At 42.3% G+C, this 17168-nt stretch overlaps 1 protein-coding gene across 11 annotated transcripts in view; it reads right to left on the bottom strand.

Moving 5' to 3' along the window:
* Positions 1 to 17168, bottom strand: part of PHF20L1 (PHD finger protein 20 like 1) — an 81160-nt gene that overhangs the window by 21791 nt on the left and 42201 nt on the right. For 7 of the 11 annotated variants that reach the window (XM_014519156.2, XM_025202084.1, XM_014519157.2 and 4 more), the window contains 3 exons: positions 10736 to 10954; positions 10489 to 10545; positions 6878 to 6982 (listed from right to left, as the gene is read on the bottom strand). In XM_014519156.2, coding sequence (XP_014374642.1) covers positions 6878 to 6982; positions 10489 to 10545; positions 10736 to 10954 — 381 coding nt within the window. The remainder of the gene's footprint in view (positions 1 to 6877; positions 6983 to 10488; positions 10546 to 10735; positions 10955 to 17168) is intronic. The other 4 variants (XM_014519159.2, XM_014519160.2, XM_014519162.2 and 1 more) reach the window with 2 other exon arrangements.

The raw sequence follows: 17168 nt of genomic DNA, 5'->3' as shown, positions 1-17168 counted from the left end.
GCTGATTTTGAAGTATCTGAGAAAGTTAAGGTAGTACATGCAATGTCAACCTTGTCTCCTTATGTACATGTCAAAAGCAGAGCAAGGTTGCACCTTAATAACTAACTATGTGTATGTAGTGTAATAAAGCTCTATTTTCTCAGTTCATACAGTATAAATCCCAGACATATGTAACAATACACCATGAAAAATATCTTTAAGAATACAAAAAAAATCTTATTTTTTTTATAAATCGGAATCCTCCAGTTTCTTGATAGTCTTTCTGTACCTCTCCCCATTTCTATGGATGTTTTCATTGACTCTGTCTTTTTGCCTCTTTTGCCTCAATATTACCACATTTACCCAAATTCAAGACAACTTCAAATATAAGTTGACCCCCACTAATGAGATTCTATACAAGGAAAAATTAGGACCTGCCAATAATGAAATTCCAGGTGTGGAAAATTATAAACTTTCCCCACTGTGGCAGCGAAAGCACTGGCAAGGCAGCCAGACCTGCACTCCTTTCTCCCCCATGCCTGTGCCTGTCCCCCCAGTGCCGGTCTCCTTTGCCACTTGCTGCCTCCAGTGCCTGCCCCCTGCTCTTCCTTCTGCCTGAGGCCCTGTTATTTGTCCCCCTCCTCCCCCCATGCCTGCTCCCTGCCCCTCCTGCTTACCTTCCACAGTGACTCTTACTTCGGGGCAGTCAGTGGTGGCGGCCCCCACCCCTGCCCAGCCAGGCAGAAGCAGCTGCAGCGACAACTCTGGTGCAGCCAGGTTGGGACCAGAGGTAGGTGGAGGGGGAGTGTCTGCATGCATGTGTGGGCACTCACCCCCCAGGCACTCCCCAATCCCACTGTGTGATCTCCCCCATACTCTCTCTGCTGTGCACCTCTTCCCCCACTGCACAAGCTATACTGGCCTAGGGCAGGTGGCAGCTCAGCTCTGGCTTCAGCTCTGAGCCTGGAGACAGGGCCACCACAGCAGCAGACCCCTGCCCAGGCTGGCACTTGAATCTAAGAGGTTCTTCTTTCCCCATGTTGACTGAAAGAGGAGCGGGGGGCACAGAAACCTCATCTTGGACTTGAGCAAATATGGTAATTACAGCATTAACACCACCAATGCCAGGAGCAGCTGAGATCCCAGCTCTAAACAAGACTGCTGTGACCCTCAGCTGCAGACACAACAGTCTTGTGAAACTATGAGTGAGGCCAGCACGCACAATCAGATTAAAAATCCCTGGACAGTATTAACTAAGATTACAACTATCCACAATTATGTGTTTCCTGTCTCCTCTTAAATCTCTTCATTGACTACTCACCTTGATACCAACCTTCTAACCCACCTATCTGAATTATTCCACAGTCATACTAATACCCATATGTACAGTCTTTGCAGAGATACACATTTTTTCTTTTCTCTTAAAGGCTCCCTTTAACAACAATGCCCACTGTTAACCCTGCAATTTCTTTCATGGCCCTGATGACTGTCACACTCAAGCTTATTTTTTACCTCCTTTCTAAAAACCACCCCTCCATGAGAGCCATGATCTGCAGCTTTATACCACTCACTGCCTGTTTCCAAGGACCGTGCACTTAGATTACAACTTCTATGAGAAATCTTTGTCTATGTATAATTTTACTGAGGTAAAGCAGCCTGCTCATGCAAGTGTTACAAATAATGATGAAATATATTGCGACCCAAAATAATATTTAAATAGATGAGCAAACAGAATAAATATATGAAGTAGGCTGTTCTTTTGGACAAAAAGTAGCAGGCTTCCACATAACCGAGGCAAAAAATCTTCACAGCAGTTTCTTCACTTCTAGAATGTCTCAACAACTTTTTTTTTCCTCCCTAAAGTCTACATTTCTTATGCAGCGTGCAGGAATGGTAAATGAGTATTCTGTAGTAAATAACATACTACCCTTCCAATCTTATCAATCGACCTGATAAACTGAAGGCACAGTTTGGGGAGGAAGTGAGCAACCAAGAGTAGCAAAAGAACAGGTTAGGACTATTCAGAAAAGCTGGATGTGTGTAAGTCCATGGGGTCGGATGTGATGCACATGAGGGTGCTGAGGGAGACGGCCAATGTGATAGCAAAGCTGCTGGCCATCATCTTTGCAAACTCGTGGCAACTGGAAAAGGTCCCAGATGATTGGAAAAAGGCAAATATAGTGCCCACCTTTAAGAAAGGGAAGAAGAAAGAGGAGGGAACTACAGACCGGTCAGCCGTATCTCAGGCCCAGGAAAAATCAGGAACAGATCCTCAAAGAATCCATTTATAAGCAATTGGAGGAGAAGGCGATTAAAAACATTTAGCATGAATTCACCAAGGGCAAGTCATGCCTGACCAACCTGATTGCCATGTATGATGAGATGACTGGCTCTGTGGATGTGGGAAGAGCAGTGGATGTGATATACCTTGACTTTAGCAAGGCTTGTAATATGGCCTCCTACAACATTTTTTCAAGAAAGGTAAGGAAGTATAGCTAAGATGAATGGACTGTAAGGTGGATAGAAAACTGGCTGGATCATTAGGCTCAGAGGATGGCAGCCGGTTCCAATATCTTCATCAATGACCTGGAAGATGGCATAGAGGGCACCCTCAGCAAGTTTGCAGATAACACCAAGCGGGGGCGGGGAGGAGCAGCAGACATGCTGGAGTGTAGGGCTTTCAGAGAGACGGAGACAAATTGGAGCATTGGACCAAAGGTTCAACAAGGACAAGCACAAAGTCCTGCACTTAGGATGGAGCAATCCCATGCACAGGCTGGGGGCTGACTGGCTGGGCAGGGTTCCAGCTGAATATGAGCCAGCACTGTGCCCTTGATGCTAAGAAAGCTAACAGTGTACTGGGCTGCATTAGTAGGAGTGTTGCCAACAGATCAAGGGAAATGATTATTCCCCTCCATTTGACACCGATGATGCCAGATCTGCAGGTCTGTGTCCAGTTTTGGGCCCCCCACTACAGAAGGGATGTAGACAAATTGGAGAGACTCCAGCAGAGCGTAACAAAAATGGTGAGGGGGTTGGGGCACATGGCTTCTGAGGAGAGACCGAGGGAACTGGGCTTATTTAGTCTAGAGAAGAGAAGACTGAGGAGGGATTTAAGAGCAGCCTTCAACTACCTGAAGGTGGTTCCAGAGAGAACTGGGCTGTTCTCAGCGGTGGCAGATGACAGAACAAGGAGCCATGGGCTCAAGTCACAGCAAGAGAAGTTTAGTTTAGATATATGGAAAAACAAATCTCTCACATGGAGGGGAGCAAAGCACTGGCACAGGTTACCCGGAGAGGTGGTAGAACCCCATCCTTGGAGGTTTTTAAGACCCGACTAGACAAAGCCTTGGGTGACATGATATAATTGGGGACGTTCCTGGTTTGAGCAGGGGGTTGGACTAGATGACCTCCTGAGGTCACTTCTAGGCCAAATTTTCTCTGATTCTATGAGAGACGGTATACATGTAACAGGGTTTTTGAAGGGACTTTACTCCAAACATCAGATGAATATTATGCCATACTGGCTGCATATACAGCACCAGTTCCTGTATATTTTAAAATTTACAAGACCCAAAATAAATTAGCTTTAAAACCAAACTACTGAACTTTAAATTTGCATTGGGCTGCTAAGCACGTGTATTCCCAAGTCTTGCCTTTTCACATGCGTCTCATCATTTTTATTCTTGTCACACTGGGATTTCTGTTACTGTTTTTGTTTAAAGTATGGTTTTTGTTAATACTTTGTAGCTTTTCTATAAAACTCTTCAGAATTCTTTTTTAAATTATGGAAAAATCCTGGAGGTGGTTTGGGGGATGCGGCTAATTAGGTGGTTATGACGCTCTGCTTCTGGCCTCATTCCTAAAGCAACAAGTGCAGGGAAGCGATTATACAACTCACTGCGCAATATCTTACCACCTACACAACACACCAGCTAGGTCTGCAAGGATTTTTTTTTTATCCAAGTGGCAGCACTTCTGGGCACCCGCTATTTAATAATATGCCCCTGAATAATTGAAGGAAAAAAAGCTTTTCTCCCATAACCCAGAAACAACATTAGGATTTTCAGATAAGCTTTTTAGTAGCTTCTGTTATTATTTAAAATTATGCTAACCTGGTAAATAGCTAAGAAAGTTGCACAGACCCTAATTTAAATGCAGGGTTCATTGCAATTTTGGGGGGAAATTTTCACCTTGTGGTATTTATTTCTCCTAAACAATCACTTTAGGGCTCTGAAGTGTGCCTTCTAGAAAGCTTGGGTCAGAAACTACAATGAAATTAGGAAGTGCTAAGGTTTTAGAACAGCAGTTTTCAACCTGTGCTCTGCAGACCCTGGGGATCCAGAGACTATGTCTACGGGGTCCACAAAAGATGACTATGATCAACCAAAAGTATGTGAGTGGCCTCCACTCAAAATTTCCAAAGGGGTCCACACCTCCATTTGAAATTTTTTTAAAAGGGTCTGCAAATGAAAAAAGGTTGAAAACCACTGTTTAAGAACAGTTTCTCAGTTCTCAATGCTGGTAACAAAAAACCTTTGCTAAATATCTCTTTCCTAGTAGCTTTTAACTTATTACTAGAGATCTCTGGAATCCATGCCAGAACTGAGTGGCACAGCAGTTCCCTTAATCTTCAAGCATCTCCTGTGCACCCCCCGCCACTGACTGGCAGAGGGGCCCTGTCACTTGTTGCTTACCACCCGCACCTGATGGCCAGGAGGTAAAAACCACAGCTGTAATTTCAGGCGTGGGCAGCGAGCAGTAGGGCCCCTCGCCAACCAGCGCTGGGGAGACATGCCGGAGAAACGTCAAAATGAAAGAAGCTGCCGCACCACACATTTCCAGCGCAAATTTCCAGAGATCCCTACCTATTATTTCTCCACAGTTTCAGGAAGGTTTCCTGGATCACACCAAGTACCTTTAATCAGAAATATCATGACTGTGACATTTATTAATATACGCTATTTGATATGCAAGGGATGTTAATCTGATAGGAGTGCTAGTGAGCGCTCATCATAACTTTTCTATTTTAAATCTTTTACATTTAAAGCAAAAAGAGGAGCATACCCGAAAAACAAAGAAGGAATAAGAAGGTAAAGTAAGGCAAGCTTGCATAGTTTCATATTTTTAGGGTCAGAAGGGACCTGAACAGGTCATCAAGTCCAACCCCCTGCCCTGGGCAGGAACGAGTGCTGGTTATCATAATACCCCAGCCAGATATGTAGCCAACCTCCTCTTGAAGACCCCCAAGGTAGGGGAGAGCACCACCTCCCTGTGTGGATTATGTACTGTAAAACTATGGTGGGTGCACAGTTGAATAGTAAACCATTCTCAAAGTTTAATCATCAGTGGCTAACTGACAAACAAAAGATGCATCAGTGGGGTAACACAGGGGTCCATCCCAAGTCCAGTCAGTACTACTCAATGTTTTCATCCGTGACGTAGATAAAGGAATACAGAATTTACTTATTCAATATGCAGATACCACCAAGTTGTAAAGGGTTGCAAGCATTATAGAGGATACTACTAAAATTCAAAGTCACCTTAACAAATTGGAAAAGTGATCTGAATTTGAAAAGATGCATTTTAGCAAAAACAAGTATGATAATACACCTGGATAGGAAAAGCAAACTGTGCAAATATAAAATGGGGAATGACTGAGCAAACAGGCGCTCTGCAGAAAATGACCTGACAATCAAAGTAAATACAAGCCAACAGTGACATTTTGTTATAAAAATTCAAACATCATAATGGGATGTATAAATAGGGCTGTTGTATATAAAACCAGTGAAGTAATCTTTCCATCAAGCTCAAAACTAGTTAGGCCTTGGCTGAAGTAATGTGTCCTGTCTTGCGTACCAAATTTTAAGGAAATGTGAACTAACTGGAAACAGTCAAGAGGACAGCAACAAAAATGATTAGAGGTTTAAAAAAGTATGACCTATAGTGAGAGAAAAGATGATAGTAGCCTTCAAATATGTAAAAGATGAATGTAATAAACAGTTCTCCATGTCCTATTTCCAGGGAACAGGCAGTAATGGTGGAAGGAAGTAAAGAGATGCAACACTGCGAATACAGTGGGCTAGGAAATGGATCTCAATTGATATGAAGGATGCAAGACTGTTGGTAATAGCCGTGTTAGTCTAAGGACATAGGCAGGCAAGGTCCTTTGGGTAGATACGATATCTTTTATTAGACCAACTAAATAGTAGGAAAAAAGTTCTTTGCAAGTTTTCGGGCACAAACACCCTTCTTCAGGCATTGGGAGACTGTTGTTAACAGCAGCAGTCTCCCAGTGCCTGAAGAAGGGTGTTTGTGCCCGAAAACTTGCAAAGAACTTTTTTCCTACTATTTAGTTGGTCTCATAAAAGATATTGCATCTACCCAAAACACCTTGCCTGCCAAGGATACAAGACTACACTTATCACAACCAGAGACAAGGCCACAGAAATAATTAAGGTGCAAGATGAGAGTTTTAGCTGCCTGGATACAACCATGTCATACAGGAAAAGAAAAGCAAGATCTAGACAGAGTTGGTTGGAAGAATAAATGTAGGTTAGCAGCAAGATTCTCAGGAGCACCTGTTTGAAAGCTGAAATGCAGAAGTGGGTAGAAGGAAACTGGAGTGGCGGGCTATATCTTCATTCTCATTGGTTTGAAGACGGTAGTTAAAGTTATATGAACAGAGATGCCGGCCCACAAACAGGATGTAAAGGGAAATAGAATTTCCCACAGAGTGCCTTTGAAATGTGAACAGTAGAGAGCAAAAACTTCATTCTGATGATAACTAACTCTTTAGAACTCGTTTCTGGATGGTACGAGCATTAACAACTAATTGGTACCACAAGGACCATAGCTGAGCTTTACTTTGTCTTAATGCCGTGCATATTATACTCACCATACTGTTTAGATTTCTTCTTTTTTTTCTTCTTCTTTTTCTGTTTTGATTTATGATCTTTTTCCTTTTTCTCTTTTTTCTCTTTATCCTTTTCCTTCTTTTTACCTGAATTGCAAACAAACATTTTAAAGTGTTAGCATTACTCTAGACTTCTTGCTTTCTTCTAGTTTTCTTAAAAGCAACATTTACATTTTAAATCAGCTGTTCCAGTCATTTGCCCGAAGTAGAACGATTCAATTAATTTGTTCAGTGCCATGACTACAGCCCTCCTGATTAACTGTCAGATAGCACAGAGGGTCCTCCTGTATCTATGATACCTTGAAGTTAACACAGGTATTAGTGGGAATCTTTCTATAAGACTAACATAATTCAGTTTCTCTTACTATCAGGAAATCAGCTGTATCCTAGATCTTAATAAGTAACACTGGATAGCCCTGAGCATTTTCAGACATGACCTTATATGAGCAAAAAGACTCAGTTTTAGTAAAATATAAGTTCTGTCTGTCTGTCGATATCTACCGATATACAGTACAGATATCAGTACTTGGTATCAACTTGCGCGTGAAAAACAGAATATTCAACTCTAATTATTTTCTAGTGTTTACAAATGCTTTAAAAAGAGGAAAACTCTTGATGGGACTATTCCCTCTCTTGATGGGCTATTCTTCCGATCCCACTTACAAGATTACCTTCTCAAAACAAAGCATAGTAGGTGATCTAGTATGGACCTTTTAACAACAAACAACTGACATTGCTACAGCTGTCATCAGTTCTTACAGAGCAGCTTGTCCCACATACAAAAATGTATAGCTTCTGAATACGACTGAAATAACACCCCTGAATGACTATTTTCTGCATTATGATGTCTGTATTACCATGTGATCTTCACTTTGAAAGAACCAATCTGCCCCTCCTGCTTACTCTCCACATCAACACTAATCAACAGCATGTGACCTCCACAGTTATTTCCAAAGCAAGCAGTTGTGAGGTAGAGAGAGAGAACTTACTTTAAAAAAAATAAAAAATAACCCTTTAGGACCAACTAAAGAAATGTTTCTGTGTGTATTTCCCTTGCCACAGAATAAGAGACACAAATAATACTTCAATAAAATAGTTATGTGTATTTTTATTCTCTCTTCCTTTTGCAGGTTGCTGATGTAGCAGGTTATCACTCAATTTTTATTTTCCCTGGGACAAGCCTGTCCCCACAGGAAACAACATCAATAATAAAGCAGATACACAACACAGCGGGAACTCAAAACCTGCAGTCCTTCCTCAGACCTGGAGAGGGCAACCCCAGGTCTGTGCTGCCTCCTCAGCACCGCAGCCGTCCCTCTCTCCTCAGCTCCCCTACCTGGGAGCTTTTAAACTTTCTCTGGGCCAGGCAGTCATCCCTGTCAACTGACCCCATGCCCCTGAGCATGCAGACAATTACTCATTAACCAATCCCTCCCCCCCAGCATGCACCCAGTTACTGAGCTATTAAAAGAGACAGGGGTGAACTTGTGTAAGACGTCCAAGCTTGCGGGTGGAGGAAGAAAGAGCCCCGGTAGATCAATCCCCATCTAACCACTGACCATTACTGTGATATCTGGACAGTGGAAGATCCAATGGTTCTGAAACTTTTTAGACTCAAGGCACCCCTAGGAAAATGCCAGCTCTTAGCTTTTACTTGCTTTTTGACTATGGAAAAACTCCAACATTGCAATGAACTCAGAAAGCCCCACAATAGGAGAGAAATACTTTTGACACCAGGGATTCCTATCCAAAATCTCTGACCACGTCAACATATGGTGTGGCCATTGGTTCCGTGAGGACAACTAGTGGCAGCACATCTTGCACCACCGCTAGGTGTCTCAGGGGAACGCCCAGGCACACACCCTCTGGGGCATAGCAAGTTACCCTGGGATGGGGCAGCAGAAGGTGGGGCCAGCAGTGTATTCGCCCCAGCAACCTTACCTGGGGTCCTTCCAGGGCTGCAGCAGTGGCGAGGCTGCCGCGCAGAGCCTGGCCAGCAGCCGCAGCACAGCTCCAGGCAACCCGGCTCTGCTTTTGAGTCATGTGCACTGCCCGTGCGTGCGCAACTCCACATTTTTTCTCTGCAGGTTTTTTGGACCCCTGGATATCTAGACATGCTTGCAGTGCCACATACCACACAGCCATGCTCATCTTGACATGGCCTCTGAGTTTAATCTTGTGTATCAAATATAGGTGCCTACATACCTGAACAGTGCTAATATTGCACAGCACCCTTCAGATGATCTCAGAACACCCCAGTTTCTCAACTTTGGCACCGTGGTGGAGAACCTCTAGAACGGGGCAGACAAAACACAGCCCACCTGGCTCAGGCATTGGAGGCAGCCCAGCCCAGGGAGCATGCAGCCAGACTATTTCAGAGCAGCCCCGGTGGCGGCAGTTCCTTCTGTCTGCTGTTGCTACTGCCATTGCTGCCACTGGACCTGGCCCCATTGCCCAGGCACCCCAACCCATCCGCCTCACACCTACCGCTGGAGCACCAGATGAGCAGGGTCTCCATGGAGATGGGTCCAGGACCAACACAGGCAGGGCACGCTTAGCTGGGCAGATGGGACAGTGATGCAGATGGGTGGGGAGTGGCATCTGGGAGCAGGAGAGGTGGCTGGGATCTTGGGGTGGTAGTACCACGGGGCTGGGGCAGAGCCATGATCTGCCACTCATATGTCCTTGCAATAGGCGCCAGTTCTGCAGGCGGGGCAGGTGGGGGGTGTGGATCACGGCTCTGCCCTAGGCCCTGGCTCTGTGCTGTCACCACTCCAAGATCCTGGCCCCAGCCCTGCGAACCTATTCGTCCATCCTGCCCCCAGACTTCTCCCCACCCACCTACAGCCCTATCCCATTCACCAGGCCGAGTACACCTTGTCTGCAGCAGTCCAGGACCTGACCCAGGGTTGCTGGGTGGTGACGGCACAGCGCTGAGCCCTGGGGGCACAGCCGCTTGGGGAGTTTCGGTGAGCTGTTGTGGAGGGGACGAGGGGGTGCTGACCTGGCCCACAACAGCTCACCAAAACTCCTTAAATGGCCCTCCAGCCCGAAAAGTTTGCCCACCCTTGCTCCAGAAGGACCCCAGATCTTAACAATTTATATCTATTTTTAGGAAATTCTGAATAAATTGCAGGAAACCTAGCAATCAACTATTTTCCTTCACTAATCCCATCTATAGGTCCAAGACCAACAATCGCACACATCACTTACTAGATCAGAAAATGTTTTAAGAGATACCCTGTCACTCTTCCTGTCTCCTGCTTTGGGCTGCTTGCCCTGCACTGGCAGTCTAGAAATGGAAATAAATGAAATTATAGCCCTACAACTGATACCTGTCTGATCCCTCCATATCCTCACAGTTTACACACCCGTTTTGTGAGTCATACATTTGGCATGAGTTTATTTCCAAGGAGTGTTTATGCATCTCTGCAAGTATATAGCTTTAACTACTTCCTCTAGAAGTATTAGAGCAGATGAGCATTTATACCTAAACATGCATAACTGTTTAAAAAAAAAGAGTTGGGGCAGGCTATGTACTTGCTCTCTCAAGCCTTAGTCTTTTTACTTAAAGATTTATTTTCTGGTCGTACCAAATGACGATGAGCTTTTCTCTTCCAGTTTCCCTTTTCTTTCAGTTTTCAATGCTCCTGAAAATTTAGGGAAAATACACAAACTTAGCAGAACCTTGGCTGACAGCATGCTTATCTGTAAAAGTCACTAAGTTGTAAACATTCCTATCAGTATATATTTTAAAACACGAGCAACAATGATTTTAAAAATCACTTTACAATTATTTTACTGACTTAAGCACTGGAAACAAAAAGCATTGTTGTTTACCAACTTCTGAATGCTTCTCCTTTTCAATCACGTTCTTTAATATTTTCTCCTGCAGACTCTCAAAACATTTCTCCTTTATGGGCACAGAGAACTGTATCTCTGTCCCTTCAGAGCTCATTGATGTGGAAGACCTCTTTTTTTTACTATTCCCTTTGGATAACTTTAGACTACTGGTTAAAGGCATTTCCAGATGTAAGGCATGTACATGGGACGAGGGTGCTGAAAACAAGAAGACAAATTTACTAGGCATTCAGTAAGGATTGCAGTCACATCATTGGATGGGTCAGACTGCTGAAACATCAAGTACGGGTAATATTTTCATCATGTTGAACGTGTCATTGCTGCTTTATGAATGCCTTGGTCTCATTATGTCTTACAACACACTAAAATGCTACATGTCAACAGTCTGTTCCCTCTACTTTTTTCTTTTTGAAAAGGTGGTGTCAATTCCAAACAATAATCTTAGTTTGAAGTTAATCTTGATCCTCTACTATTTAAAACAAACTTTCTTCCCCCCCACTTGTCCTTCCAATTTCATTATGACGGAAAGTGATGGCAATGGTAACAGTGATGAAGCTGATGCTGCCCCAGTTAACTAAGTGCAGTTACTTATAAATGGACCCCTAAATTCAACTACAGTATTTTTGCACCCAGTACAAAGTTTACAACCTCAAAATTTATTGCATATTAAGTTGTTTTTGTTTTTTTTTTAATGGTGCTTCACTGTTAACCTAATACTAGTTCATTACAAATTTAACTGGACCCTCAGAACTAAAGTCAATATATCAGAGAAAAAGAAAATTTGGAATATATGAAAAGCTTAGCTTATGTATCAGAATTTTCTTACCACATTTGCACAGACTGTACTAATCCCAAATATTTACTCAAGCTTTCAGTGTTAAAATGACCCTTCCCCTCTCGATTCACTGTGATCCAGGAAATCGTTAGGTAATGGTTAAAGGTAAAAACCTACTGTAATAATGCAACATCATATTTGATTATATATTTGAAAGAATTTTCACATAATCAAGCCACAGACAAAAATTAATTTTGTTGGAAGAGGCTATCCACTTAACTCCCTATCTTTGAAAAAAATGCGTAACTGGACAAGGACTTATTAATACCATCTAGATCTCCTGCAAACTTTATTGGTCAATACAGGGCAAGCTCTACAGTTCTTCCTTATTTATACCGCAGAAAACTTAGCTCAGTTTAGACTGTCTCTGGAGAGTGCCACAGACAGACATACGAAAGAAAAGGAACCATACCATACTGTTTTTAGGATTTAAAAAAAAAATCTGTGCATCATAATAATATGAATGATCAAAGCATTCATTCCAGTTTAATGTAAATGTACAAGATCAGCTAAGTTCTTTGTCTCTTGACCCTCAGATTTTCTCCTACTTAGGTAGTAGCCACAGTAACAAGAGCTTTTGGGAAACCCTCTTTCAGAACTGGCTCATCTCTGTTGCCTCAATATTTTAGGCACCATGTGATTTTGGATGCCTAATTTAACATGCTTGATGGAGCCAATTTTCAGATGTTATGCTCTCAATGCTTTCTGAAAAATCAGGCATCTTTCAGATGTCCCAAAAGGCAGGCCTCCTTAAAAAGCAATATCCAAGAATCACTAGTCATTTCTGAAAATCCAGGTGTTTGATAAGAATCATGAAGGATGGACTGAAAGACCTCAAAACTTATTTTGTCTATCCACACAGCTTTAGTGTGAAAAGCAATACAGTCTACATATGGAAAATACAGAGCCAGTACTGGGCTACTTTTCCTGAGCCAGACAGTTCACCATCTTTTCATGACGACACTGTGCTCACACTTCATGAGGCTGTCCACCTTCACAGAAACCTTCCCCCTGACTGTTAACCACAGTACAGGCAGTCCTTGACTTACAATGTTTCGCACTTACAACGTTTATAAATCAACACCCTGTTTCAACTTTATGACATCAGTTTCGACTTTACAACACTTGACCCGATGCCATGCCAGTGAACAGGTTCGCTGTGTCATTCATCTCCCTGGAGAACATCTGTCCAAACTTCCTTGGACACTTTCTTTAAGAAAGCAGACGAGACTCCAGAAAAACCTGCAGCCAAGACTCCTGAGAAGACTCCAGCCAAGAGCCCTTCAAAAAGTCCAGCAAAGTCACCTCAAAGAAGTCCTTCCAAATCAATGATTGCTATTTACAATATAAATACATTAATGTAGCTATATTACTCATCTATAATTGATCGAGTACAAAATTTTGGGGTATTTTTAGTGAAAATAGGGTATTGGGCCTTGATTCAGGAACCAAACCCCTGTTTACATCCCATAATGTTTCAACTTAAGACGTGGTTTTCAGGAACCAATTGTGTCGTAAGCCTGAGGACTGCCTGTACTACCAAGTGAGAAGGGAACAGAATAGTTAGGCCACCACCAGGAAATGCAAGGAGACCATTAAATGCTGCCCCTTCCAAACTGCCAGACAGAAACACAGCTCCAGGTTCTGCACATGACCTGGCCAGCAGCTAGGAACAGCCCCTGGCACTGGGTCAAAGGAAGGAGCTGATGTACTTCTACGTCCCAAAGTTCCTCTTGGAGGTGTCCTTACTTTTAACATAGGATGCAAGCTGTGCATTTGCCATGAACTGCTCAACCCTTCAACTACAGCAGTATCTTTCTTGGATGCAGAATAAAGCTTTATACCTCCAACACTGTCTCTGGGCTGCTGCCCTTTACTACTTGGCGCAGATGACAAAGAAGCATGCAACACAATCTGTGGACTAAATGCTCATAAAATATTAAATTCCAATACAGAACTTGATCTGAATTACTCTCTTGGGGCTTCCCAGTTTCTCTGCCTCTGCTCTAGGATTTGAGCAGGTTTTTGCACTTAACTACAGAAAAGTTTAACAATTTTCACACTGCTCTCTCCTTTAAGAAGAACCACATCACATTAAGTTTTCTAAGGAATTTAACATGAATAAATGCTTAATATTCGTTTTCACAATTAATTTTTAATCATTACCTTAAAAAAGCTCTGGAAATTGGCTTATAATTTCCTGCACTAACATCCTACAGTTGCCATTACACAAACAGCACTATTTTGTCCAAATGGCTCTCTCTGGAAATAGTCTTGGAGATATTAGCAATCATGATAACTTCATACATTTCACATTTCATAGTTTATTCAAGTTAAAAGAAAACAGTACCTTTTTTCCTCTAATCTTAGGGAAACTGGCATTTCTCTAGATCTTAATATTACAGGTCCATCTGCAAGTGCATGTTGTGGATTGTAACAGGAATACTAGTAATATCTTATACTTTAAAACAATCTATAATTCCCTATACATATTAATTTAGTCTCATTTCATCTTAGAGTGACATCATCCTATTTTAAAGATGAGGGAATCAATGCAGAGAGATAAGAAGTAACTTGTCCAAAGCTGGGAAGTTTGTTGCGAACCTGGGAATAAAACCCAGGTCTCCAGCTTCCAAGACTTGAACCCAAGAGCTAAAAGGATGCATTTCAAGCATATGACATCATGGACAAGATGGACTGTTAGAATGGTCTATATCATACAGCTGAATTACGTGCTTTGTCAGTTCCTTTTTTACCCTTCTGTTCCCTCATTCTGACAGTACGCCCTCCTTCAGAGGCCAAAAAGCACAAAAGCTTTCACGACAATATTTACAGTCATGGTACATGTGCTTCTTTAATGAAAGATCTAACCTCTCCCGTAATTCCTGGGCAAATTTGACAATTCTTCATACTGTTATAACTGCCAAAATGGATAAGATGGAACTGAACAAGCCAATGTCTCATTCTTGGAAGTTTTCAGGTTGCCAGGAAAAAACAATAGAAGGAAAAGTAGCAGGAAACTTTAATACTCTAAAGAAAATCAGAGTGAAAAAAATTCTTCATGAATGGCATTCTTCTCTTTCCAAGTAGAATACAAATCTCTATACCCATGCTCTCCCATAATAAAGTCTTACACACAGGTTTGTGTATGTACATAAATACAGAGACCATTTCGAGCCTCTTTGCTAGAAATCAGGAAGGGAAAGACTAACCTCCAGCCACTCTTAGGAGACCTTAAGAAACTACTGTGGTGAGCATCTACAAGAAGCTGGAGAGAAAGCATGTTTAACCATAATGCTCCTCATATGCAATGCATCTGAAAGGAAATCCATAAATTGTTAGCGAAATACCGGATTGTTAACACTGCACCAGGAGGGAAGCTATACTGTTACTCAGCAACAGCGCTCTCACATTTTCATGGTAATGATAATGTTTGGCTGAATATCAGCACTCATCTTCTCCCAATGACAGCACGCCGGGATCCTGTATTTCTTTCCGGCTCGTCAAAGATAAGAACAAATCTCCCCAAACATAAAGCAAGCATATCAAATGCTTCAACCACATTCCTGATCATTTTGGTGGTCTCTGCTGGCCAACCACCTAAAAACAAGTACTGAATGCTACCAAACTGAGGAGTCTTATCTCCAAGCCCAAAGACTTGAGTCCTTTATTACTGAAACGCAACAGCATCCACCTACCTCAACCGAATGTGTCCACTACATCCAATAAATTAAAATGAAAGAATGCCCTCCAGAACAGAGAGATTACTTACTGGTGAGCCTTCTTCAGTTGCATTGCCTCAGCAGACCTATAAAATGCAGGATGTGCAATCCTAGTACCACAAGTTAAAACCATCTACAGCAATGGTTCTCAACCTTTTTTTAAGACTACAGGCACCCCTCAATAAACTTGAGGCACCCCTTGGCACTCCTTGGAAAACGCCAGATTCTTGTTTTCACACATTTTCTGACCACAGAAAAATAAAAGTGCAATTCTTCTGTTGCAAAGAACCAGAAAGACCGAAACAGGTCAGGATGTTTTGAAAACCATGGATTCCTATTTGAAATCTCTGGGTTTATCTTGTGAATAATGTTTGCGCATCTAACAGTGCTAATATTTTGTGGCACCGTGCCGCACCGCATCCCTGAAAGGATCTCAAGCCAACCCCGAGGTTCCACTACACCCCGGTTGAGAACCACTTGTCTGGAGGAACAGCATGCCCTCTTCTTCTTAACTAGAGGATTTCAAAAAAATCAGGATGTCTTTTTGACACTAGTCAGGCCACTTCAGGCTCAACATATCATTGAACACATGGATGAAGCCATTCCCAACATTGGATTCTCAAGGGACATAGACTAAGTCAGTCTAATTTCAGCACATTCAGTGACTTCTACACTCTTCTCCAAAGTTATGCTCAATGTGGTTCAAGTAAAAGCAAATGAAAAGTGGACATGTAGTAAGATGACATGAGTAAAAGAACTTTAGCCTCTTTCAGGAAAAAAGAAGCCGACAGATATAGGCCATCTAGGAGGCAAACTATGTTGCCTGAGGAGGTGCAGAAGGCGAGCTCAAACCACCTTCCACAGCCTTCTGCAGAAGGGAGAAGCTGTAAGTGCTTTCTACTTTTTTATTTCAAGCTCAGGCTAAATCCTCCCACGAGCAGAAGAGCGCCTCAGGGAACAGTCTTGCCTGAGACAGTATAGACAATATATGCCAACATGTGTCATTTTTTTTCTGAGCAACAGGATACTTCATTTCAAGCCCAACTTTTTTTTTTTTTGGTACGTTCAACCATAGCCTGAGCAAACCCAGGCCATTTCACTATACCTGTGCAATGACTATTCACTGGGTGAGGAGAGAAGCAGAAATCAGGGCCAAACCATCAAGATCCTAATTTGGTCCTTGCAATGAAGTCAACACTTAAAGTGAATCCACACTAAAAATAGCCAAGAAACCCCACGTACGTCTAACAAGGAAGCCAGAAAAAATGAGGAGGGTCACACACCTGAACCCAGCTGTTACAAAAGAAGCACATTGAGCACTAAAAACTGCCTGTGCCTCTGAACACCCCGATTCTGTGAGCAGGCACAGAGATGACAGCAACGGGCACTGCTCTTCTCAATGATTGAGCTCGAGACACTGGGGAATGCATCTGATTCTCCAACTGCACACGCAGTTCTTGAAAAAACAGATATTTAAACTTACTGAGAAAATGAAATACAAAAAAACCCCACCATCTGAAGTATGCTCTACATTCTAAAATACTGGAAATGCTCTAAATTCTTGCTTGCAATATATATAACAATTAGACAAGAGAAGACCAAGCACCATTTCACTGAATATATTAAAGACCAATATTTCAAGAAGTTTAACAAAGGGAAAATTCATCAAAAATACTTGTGGTCTATTTTTTTTTTTTTTAAGGTACCTAATTTTTCATATTCAAGGATTTTAAGGTAAAAAAGGGACCATTATGATGATCTAGTCTACTCTTCCACCTAACATAGGTCATACAATTTTACTCTGCCATTCCTGCCTTGAACAAAACAATTAATTACAATTCTGCAGAGAGAGAAA

Source organism: Alligator sinensis, unplaced genomic scaffold, assembly GCF_000455745.1.
Source record: "Alligator sinensis unplaced genomic scaffold, ASM45574v1 scaffold651_1, whole genome shotgun sequence".
NCBI classification, from domain to species: domain Eukaryota; kingdom Metazoa; phylum Chordata; order Crocodylia; family Alligatoridae; genus Alligator; species Alligator sinensis.
This window is presented reverse-complemented; position numbering and strand designations above follow the sequence as displayed.